At 39.4% G+C, this 26240-nt stretch overlaps 1 protein-coding gene across 7 annotated transcripts in view; it reads right to left on the bottom strand.

Moving 5' to 3' along the window:
* The window catches only part of UNC13B (unc-13 homolog B), a gene marked incomplete at its 5' end in the record, with an annotated part of 150792 nt that extends 126371 nt beyond the window's left edge, over positions 1-24421 (bottom strand). For all 7 annotated transcript variants that reach the window (XM_045081549.1, XM_045081550.1, XM_045081554.1 and 4 more), the window contains 4 exon segments: positions 13332-13389; positions 19884-19957; positions 22984-23107; positions 24304-24421. In XM_045081549.1, the coding sequence (XP_044937484.1) occupies positions 13332-13389; positions 19884-19957; positions 22984-23107; positions 24304-24421 (374 nt within the window).
* Positions 24422-26240: the final 1819 nt, after the last annotated feature.

The following is a 26240-nucleotide window of genomic DNA, read 5'->3' as shown; positions in this document are numbered from 1 at the left end:
GCTTGGGGGAGTGAATGTATTTGTGATTAAATCAAAAGTAACAGTGTCTCAGAGGAACCTGGGACAGGAATTCAATAATTTTCTAGGTGTCCCAGGACTATCTTGGACACCTATCACTCAATTTCAGTGCAGGGCATTGTTTAAGAAAGCTATCTGAAGTCTTAGTATACCGTGCTAATATATGGAAGGAGCCTGCCATGCAATAGCAACATGGCATTGCAAAACATAGGACAAGCTGAGTTCTGTCCATTCAAAAGTTACGGTGAGGGATTCTTGATCTCTTCAATACACTGTGGGAAACATAGATTCACCCAGTATATGCTCCTAAAAGGATGCTACTCCTAATCGAGACTGTGAAGCCACAGACTTCTCTAAGATTTAGATCTCCTGAGAGGTAGAGGCGATCAGCATGGAAGCTACTGTCATTTGGAAATAGTGATACAGAAAAGAAAATTACTGGAGAAGAGGCCACAGGACCTGATGCCAGATAAGCTTCCTTTTTATCTGCAGCTATGCAAGGGGGTTAGGTCTGACAGTCATTAAGTGCAAGTTGGTGTCCTCTGGTATAAAATGCTGGAGTGACAGTTTTATGGTCTACTCCATATGATTATACCCTGACACAGTAAGTACTTGCTAACAGGGTCTATTCCTTCCGGCAAGGGCTGGGCCCAGAATGAAAGAAGGAAATTCTGAATCAGACATAAATAAAATTACCTGCCTATTAGAATCCACCATCACCTGACTGGGAAAACAAGTCCTGGTCCCCACTGGGAGAAAACCAGAACACCCAGAAGCTTAAAGTTAGTCTTTTTTATGGTAGGGGGAGAACTAAGATTAAGAGCAGAACTGGCAGTATCAGCCCAGAGTTTTGTGTCGGCTTGATTTTGATCAAGGAATTATACCATCATCTGTATAGTACACTGGAATCTAATCTTCTAGATGGGGAATAACTGGTTATATATAACGAATGACCCATTTCTCTGCCTCCCCAAAAAGGTATATTAGAAGTAAGTCATAGCATGGCAGTGGACAAGATGGAAACCAAGAATAATGGGAGAATCTTAGAGGACTATTCGAATGTAGTACAGACTAGGGATACTGCATGTCAGGCCTGATGGCTTAATCGTAGTGGGAAGTACTTCCCACTAGCTCCAGCTTCCTATCAAGGAATCAATAATATCAGCATTATAGATTGCCAGGAAATATAACAAAAAGTTGAAAAGGTAGGGTAAGTCATCTTATAAGAATATGTCTCTCTTCAGTATGATGGCAAAAAAGACCCTTTTGAAATTAGTGGTGGCCAAGCTATCACAACTGAGTAGCTAAGTTGATACTGATTCTACTTCTCAATGTTTGGTCACTATTATTCATGGATGTGACTCACATCCACTCTTCTGAACTGATTCATACTTTTAAGAAAAATGTTAAACAATATGTTGAGCTATGCCCTGTTTTACTAATTTAAAAGACTGATTCATACTCAAGAAATTCTGGTTTATGATCTGATATGTCACTATTTATAAGAAATATTATAACAAAACCAGTGAAACACACCCTTCACAGATAATCAGAGAAATCTCTGAAACACCAATGGTGGGCTCTATCTCAAAAGTTCAAGCTACCTTCAAGGTCATATTACAAATAGAAATAGCATAAACCCCAAACCCTTTTTATTTCAGACATAGTAATTGATTAGGAGAGACCTTAGGAATGACCACCAATAAAAGCAACACTAAAACTTCAAGAACTATTTAGAACTCTCGGGGCGCCTGGGTGGCTCAGTGGGTTAAGCCTCTGCCTTTGGCTCAGGTCATGATCTCAGGGTCCTGGGATCCAGTCCTGCATGGAGCTCTCTGCTCGGCAGGGAGCCTGCTTCCTCCTCTCTTGCTCTCTGCCTGCCTCTCTGCCTACTTGTGATCTCATTCTCTGTCAAATAAATGAATAAAATCTTAAAAAAAAAAAAAGAACTATTTAGAACTCTCAATCAAGGAATCACTAGTATTATCAAACTAAACCATGTCAACCTCAACAACCAACTATTGTTCAATTAAGTCTCAAATCCAAACTGAAAAAGGAAATCTACATGACTTGCCTCTACAATGTCAGGCCTAGGACCATTTTCTGATATTTATTGCTTTTTTTAAATTATCACATACAAAATGCATTTAGAGAAAAACTGCAAAGTTCAAAAGAGTATAAAGAACAAAAGTGAAACTTCCCTACAATCCTAGCCCTGAGAGCCACATTAAAACTGTATTTTAGGGGCACCTGGGTGGCCCAGTTGGTTAAGCATCTGCCTTCAGCTCGGGTCATGATCCCAGGCTCCTGGGTTCAAGCCCCGGATAGGGCTCCCTACTCAGCAAGGAGCCTGCCTCTCCCTCTGCTTGTTCTTTCTCTCTGTCAAATAAATAAATATGGGTGCCTGGGTGGCTCAGTCATTGAGCATCTGCCTTTGGCTCGTCATTCCAGGGTCCTGAGATCGAGCCCCACATTGGGCTCCTTGCTTAGCAGGGAACCTGCTACTCCCTCTCCCACTTCCCCTGCTTGTGTTCCCTCTCTCACTGTATCTCCCTCTGTCAAATAAATAAATAAAATAAAGAAACAAAATGCTAATAAATAAATAAAACCTTAAAAAAATACAACTAAACTGTATTTCCTTAGAGTTTTTCTTCCTATGCTTAGCTGTATATAATTTATTCTTTTTTGTAAATATAATTTATTCTTTAGATAACTGAGATCATACTACCTATCACCTTAGGATCCTACTTTTTAAAGCTTCTTCATATAGATATCTCCTGTGTCTTAAACTATTAATTTATTTATTTTTAAAGATTTATTTATTCATTTGACAGACAGAGATCAGAAGTAGGCAGAGAGGCAGGCAGAGAGATAGGAGGAAGCAGGCTCCCCGCTGAACAGAGAGCCCAATACGGGGCTTGATCCCAGGACCCTGGAATCATGACCTGAGCCGAAGGCAGAGGCTTTAACCCACTGAGCCACTCAGGCGCCCATATCTTAAACTATTTAAAAGCATAGTACTCCATCACATGGAAATGACACAATTACCCATTCTTTCAAAATTTTTGCAATTTTTATCCACTATAATTAAAGTTTATACATAAATGTTCCTTTGCATCTCAACTTATTTTCCATGAATATCACCTAGAAGTAAAATTATTGAGTTAGAAAGGTTGTGCTAACTTAGACACCCCGACAGAATGTGTGAGTAGTCATCCAATCAAATCCTTGCCAGATACTAAATCACTTTTGTTTCACTTCTCAATTGCAACCAGTAATACCATCATTAATAATACAGCAGGTGTGCTATAACAAGCAGATATGTATAAAAACTGAAAACAGCAGGGGGTGCCAGGGTGGCTAAGTCAGCTAGGCGTCCAACTCTTGATTTCAGCTCAGGTCTTGATCTCAGGGTCATGGGTTCAGACCCTGTGCAGGGGGGCTCCATGCTGGGCGTGGAGCCTTTAAAAAAATTGAAAATAGCAGAAAGTTGTAAAAATTAGTAGTCCTAAGGTCATTTGGTGTGGCAACATGTGTGCTGTTTCATTCTTTGACAAGACATAGGTAGAAATATCCTCACTAAAGAATGAAGTTTGAATACCTTAGAAAATATAAATACCTTTGGAAAAGGAATAAACCAGTTTATCTCTCTACACCACCTTCCTGTATGTTTAACATTGTAACTAAGGTAAATTCACATTATACCATTTGTTGCAAATGAGATTTCTATCTAATCTGCAGACCAAATTGCAGAGCCTCAGAATAGCTCAATAAATTGAGCAAGAATTATATAAATATGAAAAAGCTGGCATGCAGATAAGACCTGCAAAAGTAAATATGAGGTTCAAACATGCAAAAAGTATGCATCTGTTGGTATCTGCCACCAACCCTCAGTTGAAGACATATCTGAGGAACACAGCCTAAAAACAAAAGTATATTTGGGCACCGGTGTGGCTCAGCTGGTTAAGCGTCTGCCTTCTGCTCAGGTCATGATCCCAGGGTCCTGGGATTGAGCCCCGCATCGCACCAGGCTCCCTGCTCAGTGGGGAGCCTGCTTCTCCGTCTCCCTCTCCCTCTGCCAGTCCCCATTTGTGCAGGCTCACTCGTTCTGTCAAATAAATAAATAAAATTTTTTTTTTTAAAAGTGTATTCACTCACTTTTATGTGACCCTATAAAATCAAATCTGCTAAAAAGTTCTAGAACAAAAGTAATGGGCTATTGTGCTGGTACTGAGAATGACTTCAAAAAAAGATATAAAGGAAATTCAGTGGGGGAAAAAATAACAGCCTTCTTAACAAATGATGCTGGTACAATTGGATATCCACATGCAAAAAGATTATCTTAGACCCTTAACTCACACCACATACAAATGGCAATGAATGAACCTTAGTTGGATCCTAAATTAGGACAAAAAGGAGGCGGGGCATTGGTGGCTCAGTGGTAGAATTCTTGCCTGCCTAAATTAGGACAAAAAGGGCAAAAATATTTTTAGGAAAATTAGAGAATTTTTGTATAAAGAGTAGACATCAGAAGCCTCTATGGAATTCTGTTAAATTTTTAGGTGTGATAGTTTTGTAATCCTATGTGAATTATACCCTAAGGTAAAATACAACTGAAAAAAAAAAACAAAAAACCTTATATAAGAACACTGAATTTTAATTAGTAGGCCTGTTGTTACTAATAGCGTTGGTATATTAATCCTGAAATTTGCCTATGCACATGATAGGATAAAGCAAATGAGTACATAATTTGATATTCTTGGGAACAAGAGTTCTCACTGAGAGAAAAAGGAACATACAAATATGAAATGGCAGAAGGTGAGGAAAAACCCTGACATGAAAGTGTTAATTGGTAATAACAGTATGAACATATGAGTTAGGTATGTATGTTTGTTTTCCTAGTTCTGTCCATTCAAAGAACCAAAAAGCAATACTACTCCAGTAGCAATGAGCGTGACCAGTTCCAAGATCTTGATTTCTAAATGCTATTCCCCACTAAAACAAACCAGGGCTTGCTGGAGAAGTAACTTATTCTAAGACTGAGGCAGTGAAAGGACAAGATGCATGGAACATCTACCACCGAGAAAGGAAGGATTTATTAAAGAATGATGGGGCCATGTCAAAAGGACACAGGATCTGGTTTAAAGGGAGTCTCAAAAGCCAAATTTGGGGAAATTTGAGCAAAGACAGTAACAGAGCTATATTATAAAAAACTGAGTTAAAGAAAGAATACATGAGGGGTGCCTGGGTTGCTCAGTCAGTTAAACATCAAACTCTTGATTTCAGCTCAGGTCATGATCTCAGGGCTGTGATATCAAGCCCCACATCAGGCTCTGTATTAGGTGTGGAGCCTGCTTAAGATACTCTCTCTTCCTCTCCCTCTGCCCCTTCCCACCCCCTGCACTCTCTCTCTCTCTCTCTCTCTCACTCCCTTAAAAAAAAAAAAAAAAAAAGAGTATATCCAAATAATTGGGGTCAGAGAAACCTTCACAGCAAAGCTAAGAGTAAGGGCTTCTTTAGAGGAGTAGTCATTTGTGAAAACATTTTGAAGGCATCTCACAAGTAACTACAGAAGACTGAACCTAAAAGAAAAGGCAGTGGAGGGACCTGTGAAGGTATCTCAGGACTAGAAAGTTACAGGATCATGTGATATGACAGCTAAAAGAAACCTAGAGACACAGTTTTTCAGGGACACGTGGGCCCTGGGGAACATGGTAGCAATAGACCTTGCTGAGATCACAGATGTGAACATCAATTCTCATGGCGTCTTCAACTGACATCTGTGACAAAGTACTGGGCAAGACACAGAAGAAGAGCTATAGTGCCTAGGAAGCAGGCCCATCTCCCACCAGACCCAGGACAAGAAGATCTACATGTATGTCTATTCAGTGGATTACGGTCATGCCCAACACTCCATCTCCACCAAGAAGATCAAAGCCATGTACCCTGAGTACGAGGTCACCTGGGCCAATGATGGCTACTGAGGTCTGCTTAAGGGGCCAGCTGTACCCCCTGACCAGACGCTGGAGACCAATACCAGCTTGGCCCAAGCACTCCGGTTTATCTCACATACAGGAATTAAAAACATTATCACCCCTGCTTCCCCCAACACCCCACACCCCCAAAAAAAAAGAAAGAAAGAAAGAAAAGAGACCTAGAGACCATTTAGACTAACTCTCCCCTTTTATACATGAAGAAACTGAAGCAGACAGTAACAAGACTTCCAGAGTCACTCAGAGAGATAACAGCAAACCCAAATTTAGAACAAGGACTAATTATTTCATTACTCTTCTTAGAAAGTTTTAGCTATTAAAAGTACTACATTGTTGGGAGTGCCCGCCTGGCTCACTCAGTAGAGCCTGTGAACTTTGCTCTCAGGATCATGAGTTCAAGCCCCACACTGGGTGTAGAGATTATTTTTTTTTTTAAGTAGTACATCATTAAGTACTTAGAAAATGTAAGATGCAAAAAGGGGGTTAAATAGTCATAATGCCACAGATGAACAGATAAAGAAGATGTGGTATACATAATGGGATACTACTCAGCCATAAAAAAGAATGAAATTTTGCCATTTGCAATAACATGGATGGATCTAGAGGATATAATTGTAAGTGAAATGACTCAGTCAAAGACAAATACCATATTATTTTCACTTGTATGAGGAATTTAAGAAACAAAATGAACAAAGAAAAAATGAGACAAAAAAACAGACTCTTAAATACAGAGAACAAACTGGTGGTTACCAGAAGGGAGGTGAGTGGGGGAATAGGTGAAATAGCAGTAAGGGATTAAGAGTATACTTATCATGATGAGCAATGAGTAAATGAGCAATGTATAGAATTGCTGAATCACTATACTGTATACCTGAAACTAATATAACACTTTATGTTAATTATCTGAATTAAGAAGGAAAACAATAGGTAGTACCACATAAATGTTCTGAGGTTTGAGTCCTTCAAAATAACCTGCTGGACTTTCATTTGGAACTACTTACTGATTTCTTTTAGGTTAAAATTGGAAGAACAGGGGGCGCCTGGGTGGCTCAGTGGGTTAAAACCTCTGCCTTTGGCTCAGGTCGTGAACCCAGGGTCCTGGGATGGAGCCCCACATCGGGCTCTCTGCTCCGCAGGGAGCCTGCTTCCTCCTCTCTCTCTGCCTGCCTCTCTGCCTACCTGTGATCTCTGTCTGTCAAATAAATAAATAAAATCTTTTAAAAAATAAATAAATAAAATTGGAAGAACAACAACAACAAAAGTCAATCCCTCATACCAGAGACAAATTTGATTAATATTTTGGTACTTCTATTTCCAGGTATTTTTCTCCTAAATTATATAAATACATTATATACATGTATTAATCTGCATGAGCTACCATAACAAAATGCCACAGATTGGGTGCTTAAACAGCAGAAATTTCTCAGTTTCCAGAGGCTTAAAAGTCAAAGATCAAGGTTCTGGTAGGGTTCAGTTTCTACTGAGAGCTCTCCTACCTTGCAAATGGCAACTGTCCTGCTATGTCCTCACATGGTAGAGAGAGCTCTGGTGTCTCTTCCTCTTTTTAAAAGGGAACCCATCCTTTCAGATTAGGGTCCCCCCATGACTTCATTTAACTTTAACACCTCCTCACAGGTTCTCTTTCCAAATACAATCACATTAGGGGTTAGGACTTCAATATATGAATGTTAGGGGAACACAATTCAGCCCACAGCATTCCACCTCTGGCCCCCTCAAAATTCATGTCTTTATCACATGCAAAATACATGTTTTCCATCTCATCAGCCCCACAAGTCTCAAATCCAGATCAACCCTAAAGTCTAAAATCCAAAGTCTCACTTAAATAGCAACTAATTAGATATTAGTGAGACTCCAGGTGATTCCTCCTGAGGCAAAATTCCTCTCCAGCTGCGAACCTGTGAAGCCAAACAAGTTACAATGGTGGAAGGGACAGGAATAAGTGAGAGATTCCCATTCTACAAGAAAGAAAAAGGAAAGAAGGAAGAGCTGACAGATACCAAGCAAGTCCAAAACCTAGCAAGGCAAATTATATTCAATGTTAAAGCTGTAGAATAATTCTCTTTGGTTGATGTCCCACCTTCCAGACCCACTTGGTTAGCAGCATTACCCCCACAGCTCTTCAGTATGGCCCTGCCACATGGCTTTCCTCAGGGGCCTCCCTCTAAAACAGAAGAGCATTGCCCACTGGGCCTGTGCTGGGAGTAGTAGCACTGATATTCTCTGAATCACCTTCCAGGTCATTCTTCCCTTTCTTCAAGAAAAGCACATGTTCACACCAAAATGATGCTACGATCTGATCCTGTAGAATCCAAGAAGCCAATAGCCTTCATTCCTTCCCTCTTTGTCTCCGTTAGTTGAAACTGGCATATATACACCATATATACAGGAAGTTTTATATAGTTTCTAAAAGATATTTTTAAAATAATCTCTACACCCAACTTGGGGCTTGAACTTATAACCCCAAGATCAAAGTCACACATACCTCTAAGCCAGCAGACACCCTTGTTTTATATACTTTTTAACTTAAAGATCTTTTTTTAAGATTTTATTTTATTTTGAGAGAGAAAAAGACGAGTATATGAGTGGGGAGGGGCAGAGGGAGAGGGAGAGATTCCCAAGCAGGTTCAATCTCACTACTGTGATATCATGACCTGAGCTAAAATCAAGAGTTGGATCCTTAACCAACTGACCCACCCAGGGGCCCCTTTAAAGTTTCATAAAACTGTCTATTATTCAAAGCATAATTTTAACTAATGCATAATACTCAATCTTATGATTATCATTTTCTATTAACTATAGTCATTTTTTAACTTTGTTATTTAAATATTCTGTAATCAACATCTTTATACACAAATCTTTATCTGCGTTTTGATTACTTATAATAAACTCCCAAAAATTCAATGACTGAACCGAATGATCTTCTGATTGGAAAAAATATATATACCACTGTAATAAATGACCAAAAAGGCAAGGATTTTTTTATGATTATTAAAGTATATTAAAAAATCAGGACAACTAAGTTAAATGTGTGATTCCTGACTGGATTATACAATGAGGGGAAAAAGAGCTATAAAAATATTTGGGGGATAACTAGGGAATTCTTAATATGCACCATATATTAGATAATATTATTGTGTCAGTTTTAAATTTCTTGATTCTGATCATGGTGGTTTGGTTATGTAGACTGTCCTAGCTCTAAGGAGATACATGCTAATGTGTCATGAAGTCTGAAGATTACATCCAAATGGACGGCTCCATACTGAGGTTGCCTGGGTGAGGCTCACCAGGTTGCTCTGTCCACTGATTCATGATTTTCTGCCATTTCTTGGCAAAAATGGCAACTAATGGTGCTATTCTGAAGAGACCGGAACAGAAGGGTGCAGAAGTAGATGAAATTATTGAATATTTAAAGCAGCAAGTTGCTCTTCTTAATTAGATATTAAGAAGGAAACTTTGAGAGAAGAGAAGAAACTTCGAGTTGAAAATGCTCAATTAAAGAAAGAAATTGAAGAACTGAAACAGGAGCTAATTCAGGCAGAAATTCAAAATGGAGTGAAACAAATACCATTTCCATCTGATATCTGCTGCAAGCTAATTCCACAGTTTCTGAAAATGCGATACAGTCTAGATCAATAACAACTATAACTGCTGGTGCCAAAGAACAGATAGGAAGAGGAGCAGAAGAAAAGAAGATGAAAGATAAAACTGAAGTGGGGCGCCTGTGTGGCTCAGTGGGTTAAGCCGCTGCCTTCGGCTCAGGTCATGATCTCAGGGTCCTGGGATCGAGGCCCGCATCCATAGGGCTCTCTGCTCAGCAGGGAGCCTGCTTCCCTCTCTCTCTCTCTGCCTGCCTCTCCATCTACTTGTGATTTCTGTCTGTCAAATAAATAAATAAAATCTTAAAAAAAAAAAAAGATACAACTAAAGTGAAAGGAGAGAAAAAGGAGAAAAAACAGCAGTCAGTAGCAGGAAGCATTGACTCTAAACCAGTAGATGTTTCTCGTCTGCATCTTCGAGTTGGTTTTATCATGACTGCCAGAAAACCCCCTGATGCAGATTCTTTATATGTGGAAGAAGTAGATGTTGGAGAAACAGTCCCAAGAACAGTTTTCAGTGGCCTGGTGAATCATGCTCCTCTTGAACATATGCAAAATTGGATGGTGAGGGACGCCTGGGTGGGTTAAAGCCTCTGCCTTCGGCTCAGGTCATGATCCCAGAGTCCTGGGATTGAGCCCCACATCAGGCTCTCTGCTTGGCAGGGAGCCTGCTTCCCCCCCTCTCTCCCTCTGCCTGCCTCTCTGCCTACTTGTGATCTCTGTCTGTCAAATAAATAAATAAAATATTTTTTTAAAAATCGTATGGTGGGGCGCCTGGGTGGCTCAGTGGGTTGAGCCTCTGCCTTCGGCTAAATAAAATCTTAAAAATAAAAAAATAAAAATTGGATGGTGATTTCACTTTGTAACCTGAAACCTGCAAAGATGAGGGGGGTAATATCTCAAGCAATGGTGATGTGTGCTAGTTCACCTGAGAAAGTTGAAATCTTGGCACCTCCTAATGGGTCTGTTCCTGGAGACAGAACTGGTTTTGATGCTTTTTCTGGAGAGCCTGACAAGGAGCTGAATCCTAAGAAGAAGATTTGGGAGCAGATCCAGCCTGATCTCTTTACTAATGATGAGTGTGTGGCTACATACAAAGGAGCTCCCTTTGATGTGAAAGGGAAGGGAGTGTGTAGGGCTCAAACTATAACTAACACTGGAATAAAATACAATTAAATGCTTCATTTAGTGGGGCACCTGGGTGGCTCAGTGGGTTAAAGCCTCTGCCTTCAGCTCAGGTCATGATCCCAGGGTCTTGGGATTGAGCCCCGCATGGGGCTCTCTGCTCTGCGGGGAGCCTGCTTCCCCCTCTCTCTCTGCCTGCCTCTCTGCCTACTTGTGATCTCTGTCTGTCAAATAAATAAAAAAAAATTTTTTAAATGCTTCATTTACTGAACTACATTGGAGAAAACTTTAATAACAATAGAAAGAAATACATTTGTCACTTGTAAAAAAATATTATATCCAAATGATTCAGAAAATATGTGTATTTTTGTGTATGCATATATACAGAAGGAGAGAAATGAGAGGTTGGGACAAGGGAGAGCAAGTGTGGCAAGATGTTTACCACTGAATCTAGTAAAGGATAAATGGGCCCTCATTATACGGTCAACTTTTCTGTTTTGGGGTGTTTCTTTTTCCCAAAAGATAGGAACAGACTATTCACAGAAAAATAAATTAGCCAATAAACATATGAAAATTTTTTAAATTTTTTTTTATTTGTCCAAGAGAGCTAGTGAGCACAAGCATGGGAGTGGCAGGCAGAGGGAGAAAGAAGGTGGAAGGAGAAGCAAGGAGCACAATGTAGGACTGGATCTCAGGACTCTGGGATGAGGACCTCAGCCAAAGGCAGACGCTTAACTGACTGAACCACCCAAGTGTCTCAAACCTATTGATTATTTATGGCCTTTTATTTCTACCAGCTCTCTTGGCATTTGATCTCCAATCACTGCAAGTGAACTTCAAAAAGGGTGCAGGGAGGAAAGGGAAGTGAAATCTCAATCACTACATTTCACATCTCATTAGCAGTCTTGGAGAAAGGTTGAAGAGATTAAAAAGGTCAAGAGTGCCTGGATGGCTCAGTCAGTTAAGCATCTGACTCAATTTGGCTCAGGTCACAATCTCAGGGTTGTGAGATCAAGCCCCATGTTGGGCTCTGTCCTGGTCATGAAGCTGACTGAGATTTTCTCTCTCTCTCTCCTTCTGCCCTCTCACTCTCTCTCTCTATCTTGCTAAAAGAAAAACTAAATAAATAAATAATTTAAAAGGTCAAAAATAACTCATTAGAATGAGTTCTGGAAAGGACCTATAGACTTTAATTCATAGCCTGGTTTTCAATTTAGATTCTTCTGGTCTCTTATGACCCTAAATGTTTGATAAATTCGACGTCCTATATAGAAAAAAAAAGTTAGCAATAAGTAAAGTGAAAAATTGCAGACTTACTCTAAAGAAAGAAAAAATGTTGAGGTCTGCCACTGGTCTTACTTTGTTCAGAAAAGTAGCCTATAAAATGGAAGACAACCAATGGACTGACAAACCATGAATGGAGTTTTCCTTCTCAGAAACACTATGAAGGTTATAATGGTTCCAAGTATTGGCTGTGGAGTCAGGTTGTCTATGTTAGAATATTTACTTCACTACCTACTACCTATGTGATTTGTGTCAAATTACTCAATCTCTTTATGCCTCAGTTTCCTCATTTGAAAAATGGGACAACAGTAAAAACCATGTCTTAGGGTTATTTGTGAAGATTAAATAAATTAGTACATTTTAGTTCTGATGGCAGCATCTGGCATACCGTAAGATCTCAATTTATGTTACTATGATTACTATGGCTCTTATTATTACCCCTATTGCTACAATAACTACTACAACTACCACTTTCAACCAGCAGCTATTTAGAATTTGGCATCTGGTTCAGAAAAACTATACTAACACAAAAGAAGCACAAAACACACACACACAGTGGTTGAAAAAGTGAAAGACAAAGACTATACATCAGTCCTTTAGTGTCTCCTTAGGCTATTTTGAGAGATACTGAGAAGGGAGAACTACACCAATAAAACACATCTCATTTCAAGAGTGAATCTTTGTAGTCTGGATAAATTAATCTCAAGAGAAATGACAAATTCTCTCAGTCATTCATCAAACTTTATTGTGGCTTTCTGTACTATGTATCAGGTATTAAGAAAGAGTCTAGAAATATAAAATAGAAGAATTTTTATGCCTATAAAAACTGTGTTCTTGCCAAAGAAATACAAATAGATTATAATATATAATGGGTTATACGATGAATGTATGCATAGGATACTATGGAAGTAGAGGAGCGACACCCAAACTAGACATGGGGGAGGGAGGAACAGCAGGAAGATTTCCCAGGGGTGAGGACACGGACACTGAACTTTAAAGAACAGTAACAGGTAAACGGGATAAAATGGGGGAAAAAAATCATTCCCCCATGGTAAAAGCTTTCACATGGAGATAAAAGATGAGCACCACTGCCCTGCTTATAGACGCACAAAACCAAAAGGACTCTTCCAAACACTAATGACTAGATAACCACTGCAGATATGGGCCTGAATAGGTATGCCTCCAGAATATCTTTTGTTGACATCTCCACCCTCCCCAACTCAAAAAAAGCCATGTTTGGAGAACTGACAGAAAGCTTTGATCAATGATATTCAAAAACAAGTTTCTCACTTACAACACTGGGCGGCAGCAGTGGGCAATGGCTTCCTCTGGTTTTCTTCTTGACTGGAATACTAGAAGCAAAAAGGAGAAAGAAAAAAAAAACACAGATAAGAGGCCCAAATACAGGCCAAAAAACAAAAAACAAACCAAACAAAAAAAAAATCACAGCTGCTTGTGAAAAGATTTAGTGCTTGACTAGAGTTAAATTTTTATTTAACAGAAACAAGTCATCCTGCTGATTTCCCTGTATGATCCTGATATATAGGCCAGACTGTCAGATTATGGCCCTTGCCCAATTGAACAGGCTAACTAATGCAGGAGAGCAGAGAGACTGTTTTGATCAAAAGCACCTGGGTACGTACCAGCTCTGCCAGACAGCCGTAGAAGGCTTCAAGGAGCCTTAAAGAGCTTAGGTAACTCAGTCCTCTGAGTTTTCTTATGGATAACATACAGATTTCCCCATTTGGGTGATGGAACCGAAAACCTCTCTGAAACGGGAGTTTTCCCGTCTTTAAAAACATAATAGTGCTTCTTTCCTCACGAGGTCATGTGGGAGGTAAAATTACTTATTCAAGCATGTAATGCAACATCTCATACCAACTACAGTTCCCTTTCCATTCTAGCCTCCCCAACCCAACACCACCATCACAACCAAAAAAAAAAAAAAAAAAAAAAATACAGATTACTGAAGCCACTAAAAAAAAAAAAGTTCTGTAAAAGAGAGCATAACTAAATGCAAGTCTTGAGGATGGGCAAAATTTGTAAAGGCAAAACAAGAAAAAGGCATACACAAGTTAACAAAGGTACACAGTCTGAAAAACAAAATATTTTGATCAGAGCCTACTGGAGGATTCAAAAGACATAATTTGGTCCAGCAGTTTGCAAATATGAAATCTGGAGTTCTCATCCTGACTCTGCCACTTATTACTATGCTCTGATGTACTGGGCAAGACAGTTCTCTAACACTGCCAATGAATGAGTCACTCATTCAGCATAAAGTTCTTAAGAATCCATTATCTACAAAGGCCTTGACAGAGTTTGTACATCATGGTAAGGAGTTTGGATTTTATTCTAGTGTACTGGAAAGCCATTTATAATTTTAGACACAAAAGGGATATGATTAGATTACACTGTAAAAGTCTTTCTGGCTGTTGCATAAGGTGAACTATAGGGAACAAGAGGAAAAGACTAATTACTGCAATAATCCAGATGAAAGTTTATGGCAGCTTACATAGGAGATATTAATGGTAAAGGACATCTCAAGTAGTTGAACACAAAATACAAAACACTTTTTGTATGTAAATATAGTTTTATATGTGAAGTACTTTATAAATTATTAACTATGATACAAATATCAGAGTTAGATACTGCCATTACTAATTCCAATAGAGAATAATGAGAAGTCAAGCACAACCTAAACAATAGTAATAGTAAATGCTCAAAAAGTTCTTGAAAGTTAAGCAACCCACCACTCAAAGGTAAAAAATGGACTTGGTTAAAAATAGTAACCATTACAAATGAGGATGATTTTTATAGGTAGTACACAGATCTAACAGTGAGAAAATTCTGTAACTTTAATTTTTAATTCTTTTTAAGTAGGTTCCACACCCAAAATGGGATTTGAACTCACAGTCCTAAGATTAAGAGTCACATGCTCTACTAACTGAGCCAACCCGGAACCCCCAAAATTCTATAACTTTAAATATTAAACTAGAAGAATTCATATTTAAGAAATGAAAGTAGAAGGATGCCTGGGTGGCTCAGTCACTTTAGTGTCTGCCTTGGGCTCAGGTCATGATCTTGGAGTCCTGGGATTTGTCTGCATCAGGCTCCTTGCTCAGTGGGGAGCCCTGCTTCTCCCTCTGCTTGCCTCTCCCTCAGCTTGTGCTCTCCCTTTGTGATAATACATAAACAAGATGCTTAAAAAAAAAAGACAATAGCAGATATTTTCAGAAGACATATTTCATGAATATTCTCTAGACCCAAAGCAGAAAGATGGAAAACCAACTAAAGCCTAATTAACAATATTAAAAGAGCTAAGGAAAAATCTATCATACATATGTACCAAAAAAACAAAAACAAAAACAAAAACAGAGGGGCACCTAGCTAGCTCAGTTAATAGAAAAACATACTCTTGAGGCGCCTGGGTGGCTCAGTGGGTTAAGCAGCTGCCTTTGGCTCAAGTCATGATCTCAGGGTCCTGGGATCGAGTCCCGCATCGGGCTCTCTGCTCAGCAGGGAGCCTGCTCCCCCCCCCCTCTGCCTGCCTCTCTACCTGCTTGTGATCTCTGTCTGTCAAATAAATAAATAAAATCTTTAAAAAAAAAAAAAGAAAGAAAAACATACTCTTGATATCTTGGGGCTGTGAGTCTGAACCCCAAGTTGGGGGTAGAGTTTACTTCATCAAACAAATGAACAAACAAAAAAAACCATACACATACAGGAAAAAAAATAATCCTAATTATATCCAATCTCATCATGAATATAAGTGGACAATTCTCAAGAGATTACTAAGTCAAATCCATCACATTATTTATCTATAAGTATTATAATGTTAATATGTAAACAGATATGTTTGTACATTTTAAATGTGTGCATTATATGGTATGTGAACCCTATTTCAATAAAGCTTTTAAAAATAACGAGAGGGTGGGACGCCTGGTGGCTCAGTCAGTTAAGCAGCTGACTCTTGATTTCGGCTCAGGTCATGATCTCAGGGTCCTGGGATCCAGCTCCATGCTCAGTAGGGAGTCTGCTAGAGGATTCTCTCTCTCTCTCTCTCTCTCTGCCTCTGCCCCTACACCTGCTCCTGCTTTCTCTTTATCCCTCTCTTAAATAAACAAATCTTTCAAAACAACAAGAAGAGGGTTATAAAGGAAGGGATGGAAGAAGTAAACTGAGTGAACTTCGAATCCTAGAACAGAAACAAAAAGCAAAAATCTTAGAAGAAGTTGAGAACCACAGACCAAGAATCACCATTGTCAGAACTTGTAAAATTCCGCAGTACTTGTATAAGTTATATTTGGTTTTTTATTGTTTTAACTTCTTCATCTGATCCTGCATAGTGACACACAGTAAGCCTATAAAATCAAAAGTACAATGTGGGGTTTTTTTTATATTTTATTTTTAAGTAATTTCTACACCCAATGTGGGGCTCAGACTCAACCCTGAGATCAAGAGTTGCATGTTCTACCAACTGAGGCAGCCAGGCATTCAGAAATGTGTTTCTTTAAGAGGGAAAAAAAGAAGATGGGAGTTTGGAAAACTGTATACCAGTCTACACCCAGGCTGTGGGAAAACAAAAAGCACAATGGGTAAAGTAGATATAATGATAAGAGTCTATGTGGCATTTGTCAAAGGATGAGAAAGATTGGAGCATTCAACAAACAAAAAAAGTTGAGGTGTTGGCTTAGACATGAGAAGAGTTACTAAGTTATAATAGGAAGCCTAAAGAGGATTCAGTTAAATTAAGAGAAAACCCTGACAAGAGTAATTTGCACTTATCACAAATTCTATTTCTTCATCTTTGATTTAACTCATTGTGTGTTGAACTGTGTACCTCAAAAAAATATGAAGGGGCTCCTGGGTGGCTCAGTGGGTTAAACCTCTGCCTTTGGCTCAGGTCATGATCCCAGAGTCCTGGGATCGACCCCCGAGTCGGGCTGTCTACTCAGCGGGGAGCCTGCTTCCCCGGCTTTCTCTGCTGGTCTCTGCCTACTTGTGATCTCTCTCTGTCCAATAAATAAATAAAATCTTAAAAAAAAAAATGAATGTCTTAATCCCCAGTACCTATGAATGTGACCCTATTTGTAAATGGGGTTCTATAGATGTAATCCAATTAATACAATGCACTGTTGCCCTTACAACATAAATGTAAATTTGTACAGAGACATACCAAGAGAACACACTGTGAGGACAGACTGAGAGACAGAAAGGGATGTGATTAACAGAGGCAGAGAATGGAACAATGTGTCTTCAAGCCAAGGGACAGCAATGACTACCGAAAACCACCAGAAGGCAGAAGAGAGGCATAAGACAAGTCCTTAGAACATCCAGAAGGAACTGACCCTGCCAATAACTTAATTTCAGAATTCTAGCCTCCAGAATTGTGAGAAGATAAATTTCTGTTTTTGTAAGCCACTAGATAGTGGTACTTTGTTATGGCAGCCCTAGGAAACAAATACATTTATCAAAATATTTCGTTTTGGTTTCCCACACTAATCCAGAGATATTGGTCAGTCATTACCAAATGCAACAGCTCCATTTCACTCCTCATCATCATTTTTCTCAATAACACTTGACAGTATCAAGAATTTCTGCCTTGGGGCGCCTGGGTGGCTCAACGGGTTAAAGTCTCTGCCTTCTGCTCAGGTCATGATCCCAGGGTCCTGGGATCGAGCCCCACATGGGGCTCTCTGCTCAGCGGGGAGCCTGCTTCCTCCTCTCTCTCTCTCTGCCTGCCTCTCTGCCTACTTGTGACCTCTGTCTTTCAAATAAATAAATAAAATTTAAAAAAAAAATTTCTGGGGCGCCTGGGTGGCTCAGTGGGTTAAAGCCTCTGCCTTCGACTCAGGTCATGATCCCAGGGTCCTGGCATCGAGTCCCGCGTGGGGCTCTCTGCTCAGCATCCCTGCTGCTCTCTGCTCAGCATCTCCTCTCTCTCTCTGCCTGCCTCTCTGCCTACTTGTGATCTCTCTCTCTCTCTCTCTGTCAAATAAATAAATCTTTTTAAAAATAAAAAAAATTTCTGCCTTAAAACTCTTTGTTCCATGAACCTTTTTCTCTTTCTCCCACTAACTCTCTTCAGGCAACTTTTTCTCCACCTCTTTGGTTTTTTCCATATTCTATCTTTGATGTTTTCCCAAGGTTTTGTCCTCATTCTTCCTCAATACTTCCTATATATTCTACCTGAGTGAATTCCTGGGATTCCAAATGCTACCATCATGTTCATGAATCCAAACTCTATGCTTATACCTCCTAACCCTATCTAACCCTGAGTTTCAAGTTCTTTCATGAGGTTGCTTGCCAGACATTTCCATTGAAATATCCACTGGCACTCCAAATTCTACCTTAAAATCAGATCAATCTTCTAACAGCCCAACATGCCCCAAAATGAAAATCTCATCTTTTCCCTTCACCACCAATAACAAAACCATTCCCCATTCCTGACTGCCCAGACTGAGTTGACTGTGTTCCCTTCTGTGCACCAGATTTCTCTGTGGAGATAAGACAAAATCAAGCAATGCAATACTCTAAGCATCCCTAAAAAGAACATACTAATAACAATATACAGTTGACTCAAACAAAGGGGTGTTACAGGCACTGACCTTCAACACAGGCAAAAGTTTACATATAACTTTTTTGTTTTTTAAGATTTATTTATTTAAGAGAGAGAGAGAGAATGAGAGAGAGAGAGCCCATGAGAAGCAGGAGGGTCAGAGGGAGAAGCAGACTCCCTGTCAAGCAGGGAGCCCGATGCGAGACTTGATCCCAGGACTCCAGGATCATGACCTGAGCCAAAGGCAGTCACTTAACCAACAGACCACCCAGGTGCCCCACATATAACTTTTGACCCCCCCAAAACTTAACTACTAATAGCCTACTTTTGACTGGAAGCCTTAACAATTAACAGTCAATTAAAGCATATTTTGTATGTTATATGTATTATATACTGTATTCTTACAAGCTAAAGGGGAAAAAAGTTCATAAAATCATAAAAGTAATAAATACATTTATAGTACTGTATTAATTAAAAAAAAATCTGTGTACAGGACACCTGGGTGGCTCAGTCAATTAAGCATCTGCCTTGGGGTCAGGTCATGATCCCAGCATCCTAGGACTGAGCTCATAAGGGCTCCTTGCTCAGCGGGTAGCCTGCTTCTCCCTCTGCTACCACTCCCCCTGCTTGTGCACTCACTCTCTTTTTCTCTCTCTCTCCCCACCATCTCTAACAAATAAAATAAAAATCTTAAAAAACAAAAATCTGTGTACAAGTGAACCCACACAGTTCAAATTCCTGTTGTTCAACAGTCAGCTGTATTTCCCAAAATCTGGGAATTAGCAGAAGAAATGCTTTTCTGGGTGCCTGGGTGGCTCAGTGGGTTAAGCCACTGCCTTCGGCTCAGGTCATGATCTAAGGGTCCTGGGATCGAGTCCCGCATTAGGCTCTCTGCTCAGCAGGGAGCCTGCTTCCCTCTCACTCTGCCTGCCTCTCTGCTTACTTATGATCTCTGTCAAATAAATAAATAAAATCTTTAAAAAAAAAATGTTTTTCACTCACCTGTGTAATAAGAGGACAGTTTCCCTAGTATAAACTTCCACTCAGAGTCCTCAATCAGACTAAATACCAACTCAGCCATTTATGGGGGACAATGAGAAAAATAGAAGAAGTGAGAAACAGATCCTTCTAATGAATGTCCAGTGATCTTCCAGTTGCCTTCTTTCTTTAATGAAGCTTAAATTCTTTCATTTTTTAACATGCTCCTAGGTCTTCCCTAGGCAAACTATAGTATCCTAGAAAGAAATTTTCCCCATCTTTCTGTATTGCATATAAGGCAGTTCCTACCTCACTGTCAGCTCCCAAGACATTGATTTGTTCCAACTTGTAGGTCCAATATCTGGCTTCCTCCTCTGGGATATCTACCATGAAAAAGAAGAAACTAAATTACTAGGTTGTTAACTTAATCATGGCTCAATAATCCTTTATTCCATCAAATAATCAAAGTTAGAAAGTGATGGACTAATTATACTGGAAGGCTTGGTTCTTGCCATGAACTCATCTTGAATCTTCACAAAAAAACAAAATAAGGTACTATTACTCCCATTAGATCAGAGGACTTAATATTGTTAAAATGTCAGCACTGCTCAGTGTGATCTATATATTGAATGCACTTGCTATCAAAATCTCAATGATGTTTCTTTGCAGAAACAGAAAACCTCATTCTATGGATAAAGAAGATGTGGTATATGTATACACACACATACATATACACACTGGAATATTATTCAGCCATCAAAGGAATAAAATCTTGCCACCTGGGTACCTCAGATGGTTAAGCATCTAACTCTTGGTGTTGGCTCAGACTATAATCTCAGGGCCATGAGATCAAGCCCCTTGTTGCACTTCACGCTCAGTGCAGAGTCTGCTTGAGACTCTCCCTCTCTCTCTGCTCCTCACTCTCTCTCAAATAAATAAATATATTTTTTTTAATTTTTTAAAGATTTTATATATTGTGGCACCTGGGTGGCTCAGTCAGTTAAGCATCTGCTATCAGCCTGCATCACGATATCAGGGTCCTGGGATCGAGCCTTACACAGGGGCTCTCTGCTCAGCAGGGAGTGTGCTTCTCCCTCTCCTCTGCCCCTCCCCAGCTCATGCTCTCTCTCACATAAATAAAAAAAATCTTTAAAAAAAAGATTTTTAAAATTTATTTGACAGAGAGAGAGACAGCAAGAGTAGGAACACAAACAGGAGGAGCGGGAAAGGGAGAAGCAGGAGGAGTGGAAAAGGGAGAAGCAGGCTCCCCACTGAGTAGGGAGCCTAATGTGGGGCTCTATCCCAGGACCACAGGACCTGAGGCAAAAGGCAGACACTTAATGACTGAACCACCCAGATGTCCCTAAAAATTTTTTTGAAAATAAATGAAAAACAGAGCGCCTGGGTGGCTCAGTGGGTTAAGCCTCTGCCTTCAGCTCAGATCATGATCTCAGGGTCCTGGGATCAAGCCCTGCATCGGGCTCTCTACTCAGCGGGGAGCCTGCTTCCCCCTCTCTCCCTGCCTGCCTCTCTGCCTACTTGTGAGCTCTCTCTCTCTGTCAAATGAATAAATAAAATGTTAAAAAAAAAAAAAAAGTAACAGACAAAAGTTTAAAAAAAATAAAAAGAAACATATCAACATTTAAAAAAAATCTCTAGTTGATGAGGTGGTAAGAAATTTTCATGTTCTTTTTGCATACCTGTATTTTCTGAACTTTCAACATAATAAAAAAATCATGTTACTATTTTTAAAAAGATAATGGTATATAACTGAATAGAATATTTCACAGGCTTCTGAATTGTCCAAAAGAAATTTCCATTGCCAAAATATGGCAAACCGTAAGCTAAAATTCTTCCCTTAGAAAGACCCTTTTTAGTTTTCTAAAAGATTTATTTATTTATTTTAGAGAGAGATCCAGTGTATGCATTTAAGCGGGAGGAGGGGCAGAGGGACAGAGAGGGAAGCAAACTCCCCACTGAGCAGCGAGCCCTACTTGGACTCTATCTCATGACCCTGAGACCATGACCTGAGCCAAAAACAAGAGTTGGAGCCTTAACTGACTGAACCACCCAAGCACCTCCCTTTCTTTTTTTAAATTAATTAATTAGTTAATTTTTTATGGCACCTCCCTTTCTTATGCCTTTTAAAACTGTATCCCCAAAAACGTGAAAAAATAAAAAAATAAAACTGAATCCCAAATGTGGTTATCATAGAGGCACAAGCTTGGCAAATGCACGTTCATTTATCTGAGGTTTTACCTTAACATTTATTCAAAAACCCATTTATCAGACACCTATTATATACCAACCAACTCAAAAGATACCAAAATAAAATATACAAGAGCCCTCATGAAACTCAAATCTAGACAGAAATGTATACTGCCACCAATGACACGATGTAAGTGATGCAGTATTTAAAGAGAGGAATGTCCTTTTAAAATGCCTTGGTGCAGGGGCCCTGGCTGGTTCAGTCTGTGGAGCACATGACTCTTGATCTCACCGTAGTGAATTCAAAAGCCCCATGTTAAGCATGAAGCCTACTTAAAATAAAAATAAATAAATAAAATAAAATGCAATGAGGATGGATTGACAGTGTGAGGAGCTCCACAGATCCACTCTTTAGCAAAACTGCATATATACAAAAATACTATTTTTGCCATGATCATGTATTTTTCTGTTCTTATTAAAAATTATTTATATTTTTCATTTAAATTCAACTTAGTTAACATAGAGTATATTATTAGATTCAGGGGTAGAATTTAATGATTCATCGGTTGCATATAACACCCAATGCTCATTACATCAAGTACTCTCCTTAATGCCCATCACCCATCTCCTGACCGATCATCCCTCCAGTAACCCTCAGTTTATTTTCTAGAGTTAAGAGTCTCTTACAGTTTGCCTCCCTTTTTTTCTTTTATTTTTCCATCCCCTCCCTTATGTTCATCTGTTTTGTGTCTTAAATTCCACATATGAGTGAAATCATATGGTATTTTTGGTTTTCTGACTTTAAAATTATTTTTTAAATATTTTTCTATTTATTAATGCTACTTCAATGTTTAAAATGACAAATCACAAGGTATACATTCACTTCAAGACAATGAATATTAAATTATCAAAAGAATAAATCTTTGTTCTCTAGTAAGCAAGTATTTCCTGTCATTAAAATATCAGAGAAACCTATTGACTTGAAGAGAATGCACTTAGTGTGGATTCTTTAATGAGTACCATTCTACAGTCTGCACCATTTCTGGGCTAGGTGTTATAGGGACTAGAGTAGAAAATGTCAGAATGCCCTCAAAGGAATAGCTGACAAGACAAAAAATACAGTAATGAGACTAGCAAACAATTTTTAACAATATGATAAAAAGTGTTAGGTGGTTTTTAAAGTCTAATTCAATAGACTCACCAAAAGGCAACTCAAATCTTGTATCAAGCAAAATCTTATGAGGAGTCGGGTTTTTCGTTCCACAGATCTCATCATCTTTCATCAATGTCTCTGCCTCCAATGTGGACCACTCCCCAGGCCCTTCCTAAAAAACAGAGATCTAAGATTAAACTTTATTTCTTCATGACCCCCCTCCTCCTGTTTTAAGAGTTGGGTGTTTTCTTCTGAATGTCATTGTTGGAGAGCTCCTGGAGACCACTCACATCCTGATGAGGCAAACACACCACTGTCACTATTTGTCTCTGCTGCTATGTGGCTTCCGTTCTCCCTCTTTGGCGGAAGAGAAGCTTACACCATGCTCAGCTCTCTGCAAACCCACTGAACATAGAATTCTGGAGTACCAAACTCAAAAACCAAACATCTCAATAGATCAATATGTAATCTGCACAACTTTTAATGGCTGTGTCACTTAATATGTATTACTACTTCTAATCAGTAGAGAGCTACTAACATTGCTACTTAAAGTAGACCTGAACTGGAGCCACAATAAAAATAAACTTTCCATCTGCCTAGGGAAGTAGAGATAGCTAGAATTAAAAGAATTTAGGAAAGAGAGGCAGACCTTCACTATTCCTACACCCAGAGAGAGCACACAGTCAATGTTAAAGCCAAACAGGAATATAATACATTTTTTCCAGGTTCAAAGTGAGTGTGTATGGGAATATGATGCTGAGTTATGTTTTAATCTGGGAAAATGGAATAGAAAACCACTCTTGGAAATAATGTATAGAGCCAGGGTAAATAACAATTGCTATCCACGGAATTGTCTTAAACTCTGTTAGGGTTACATGTGGAAGATGGAAGACTGAAAGCAGTTCCCTGGCAATTTGTGATTCAAAGAAATAAAGCAGAGAATGGGATCCAGGCTAAGGAATTTTAATGGAACCTCTCCCAGGATAGCATCTTAGAGGAGAATGCAGAAACCAGAGGTATTAGATCACAAACATATACTTACTCCCCCTCTTCTCTCCTTTTCCCTCTGATCTCTCTGTCTCTCTCTCTCCCACATACACAGTACTCAGAAGGGGCTATCTACCTGATATGTTCTAAAGAGATGTTCTGGCACCTCTGAGTTCAGTCATAAAACAGAGAGAAAACAAGAATTAAATAAAATCTATTAAACCTCTGTGTGAGGTTAGGAATAGGCTGGTTGCATGCTCACAAATTAGGAAGGGGGACAGAGCAATCTGAGATGCATGGTGAATATAAGCTGAACGGAGCCAGGACTGGGACAAGCACAGGCTAGAACTGTACCTCCAAATGGGCAATGCATCGACTGACCTCATCCGACTGACGAACAGTCTTCAGTGCAATCCACACGGTCCCCACCATGGTGTCCCAGATCAGTCCTTTGTTCCATACCTCCACACTTAGACCTAGGTCCAGGCGACTAATTTCACTGAAGGAAAAGAAGAAAGCCCTTTAAAGAAAGCCAGATAGGGGTGCCAGGCAGTCTCAGTAGGAAGAGAATATGACTCTTGATATCAGGGTTGTGAGTCTGAGCCCCATGCTGAGTGTAGAGATCACTAAAAAAATAAATAAATAATTTTGAAAAAAAAAAAAAGAAAGCCAAATAATACGAAATATGTATCTCCTACATCTACATCTCCTGTTTTGCTATACCTTGAATACTTTCTCACCAGGATCCTATTGTCAGGAAAATCAAAATGTCCCAGAATGCTACAACATTCTTCAGGTTCCTAGAAAACTATGTAATTATCTATACAAAAATGCCTTTGTCCATCCGTCCCCTCTCCTTTGGAACTACAAATATGGTTAGATTAATGCACTTGCACAAAAAAAGGCGGGGGGTAAATAATAAGGGCATTACTGCTAGGCCTGCAAGTCTACAATCTCTACCCTTACTAACCACTTTTATATGTTTTATTATTAATAGTAACACTGCCCTCAACTTACACTTACAAACTATATATAGGAAACTTAGGAAAAGGCAAGTCTTCTTTACAAGACTTATGAAAGGGATTCCAAGCAGAAGTAAATGGGCCCCTGAGAAGATCTAATTCTGATGGGAACTTGTGGTCAGAGGCAGGTAAGGAACACTAGAGTATACCAGTTCACTCTGCACTCAGCCCCTAGAGAACCCAGTTAAAACACCGTTCCTTCTAAACAAAATGTTTGTCAGAGGATAGTTATAAACACAATGATTATCCTGTAATAACTAGGAAAAAAATTTCTGAAAAGAAATTCCAGAAAGGGCCACTAACCACAAGCAAAAATAGCATCATACGTAGTAGAATATCAGCTTGGAAGGGCCAACTTAAATATAATTATAGTCTTAAAGGGGAACAAGCAAACACTTATATTATGCTAAAAACATCCTCCAAAAGGCTTTTATTGAAATAGAGAGTTATTTGAAAGGAAATGCAAGAAACATTAAAAAAAATTCTAGCAGATAAAGTAGAAAGGTATTCTCAGTGAGACAACAGCTTTCATTACATGAAGTTTCAAGTTCACAGTTTCCTTTTTTTTGTTTTTATGGTGAAAAAATTTGTATTTAGATTTAGCCAGCTCGACTCAGTTTAGATGACCCAAATTTTTTTGGAAACATCCAAAGCATTACAGTCAGGAGCCAGTCAAACATATGCCTTCTTCTCTCCTTCAGGCCTGATCAAGGTATTGACCTTGGCCACATTAATATCATAGAGGTTCTTCACAGCCTGTTTGAGCTGGTGCTTATTGGCCTTGATATTCACAATGAACACAAGTGTGTTGCTGTCTTCTATTTTCTTCATGGCTGACTCAATAGTCGGGGGAACTTGATGATGGCATAGTGATCAAGCTTGTTTCTCCTAAGGGTACTCTTTTGAGGATATTTGGGCTGCTTTCAGAGACACAGATTCTTGGCTTGTTGGAACGTAGATGATGTGTGGGACTTCGTTTTTTGTGTGACTGTGGATGCCTTTCAGCTCCACTTTCTTGGCCTTTCAAGCCTTTGCTTTGGCTTCGGCTTTCAGAGGAGCAGGGGCTTCCTTCTTAGCCTTACCGTGCCGTCTTGGTAAAAGGGAAGTTCACACTTTAGAGAAAGTTTGGTTTCCCTCTTCTAGTCAGATACATGTTCTTGGGCACCTGGGTGGCTCAGTCTATTAAGCATCTGCTTTCGGCTCAGGTCACAGGGTCCTGGGATCAAGCCCCACTTCGGGCTCCCTACTCAACAGTGAGTCTGTTTCTCCCTCTCTCTCTGTCCCTCTGTCTTGCTT

This window comes from Mustela putorius, unplaced genomic scaffold (assembly GCF_011764305.1).
Source record: "Mustela putorius furo isolate JIRA1106 unplaced genomic scaffold, ASM1176430v1.1 tig00000580_pilon_pilon_pilon, whole genome shotgun sequence".
Classification (NCBI taxonomy): Eukaryota; Metazoa; Chordata; class Mammalia; order Carnivora; family Mustelidae; genus Mustela; species Mustela putorius.
This window is presented reverse-complemented; position numbering and strand designations above follow the sequence as displayed.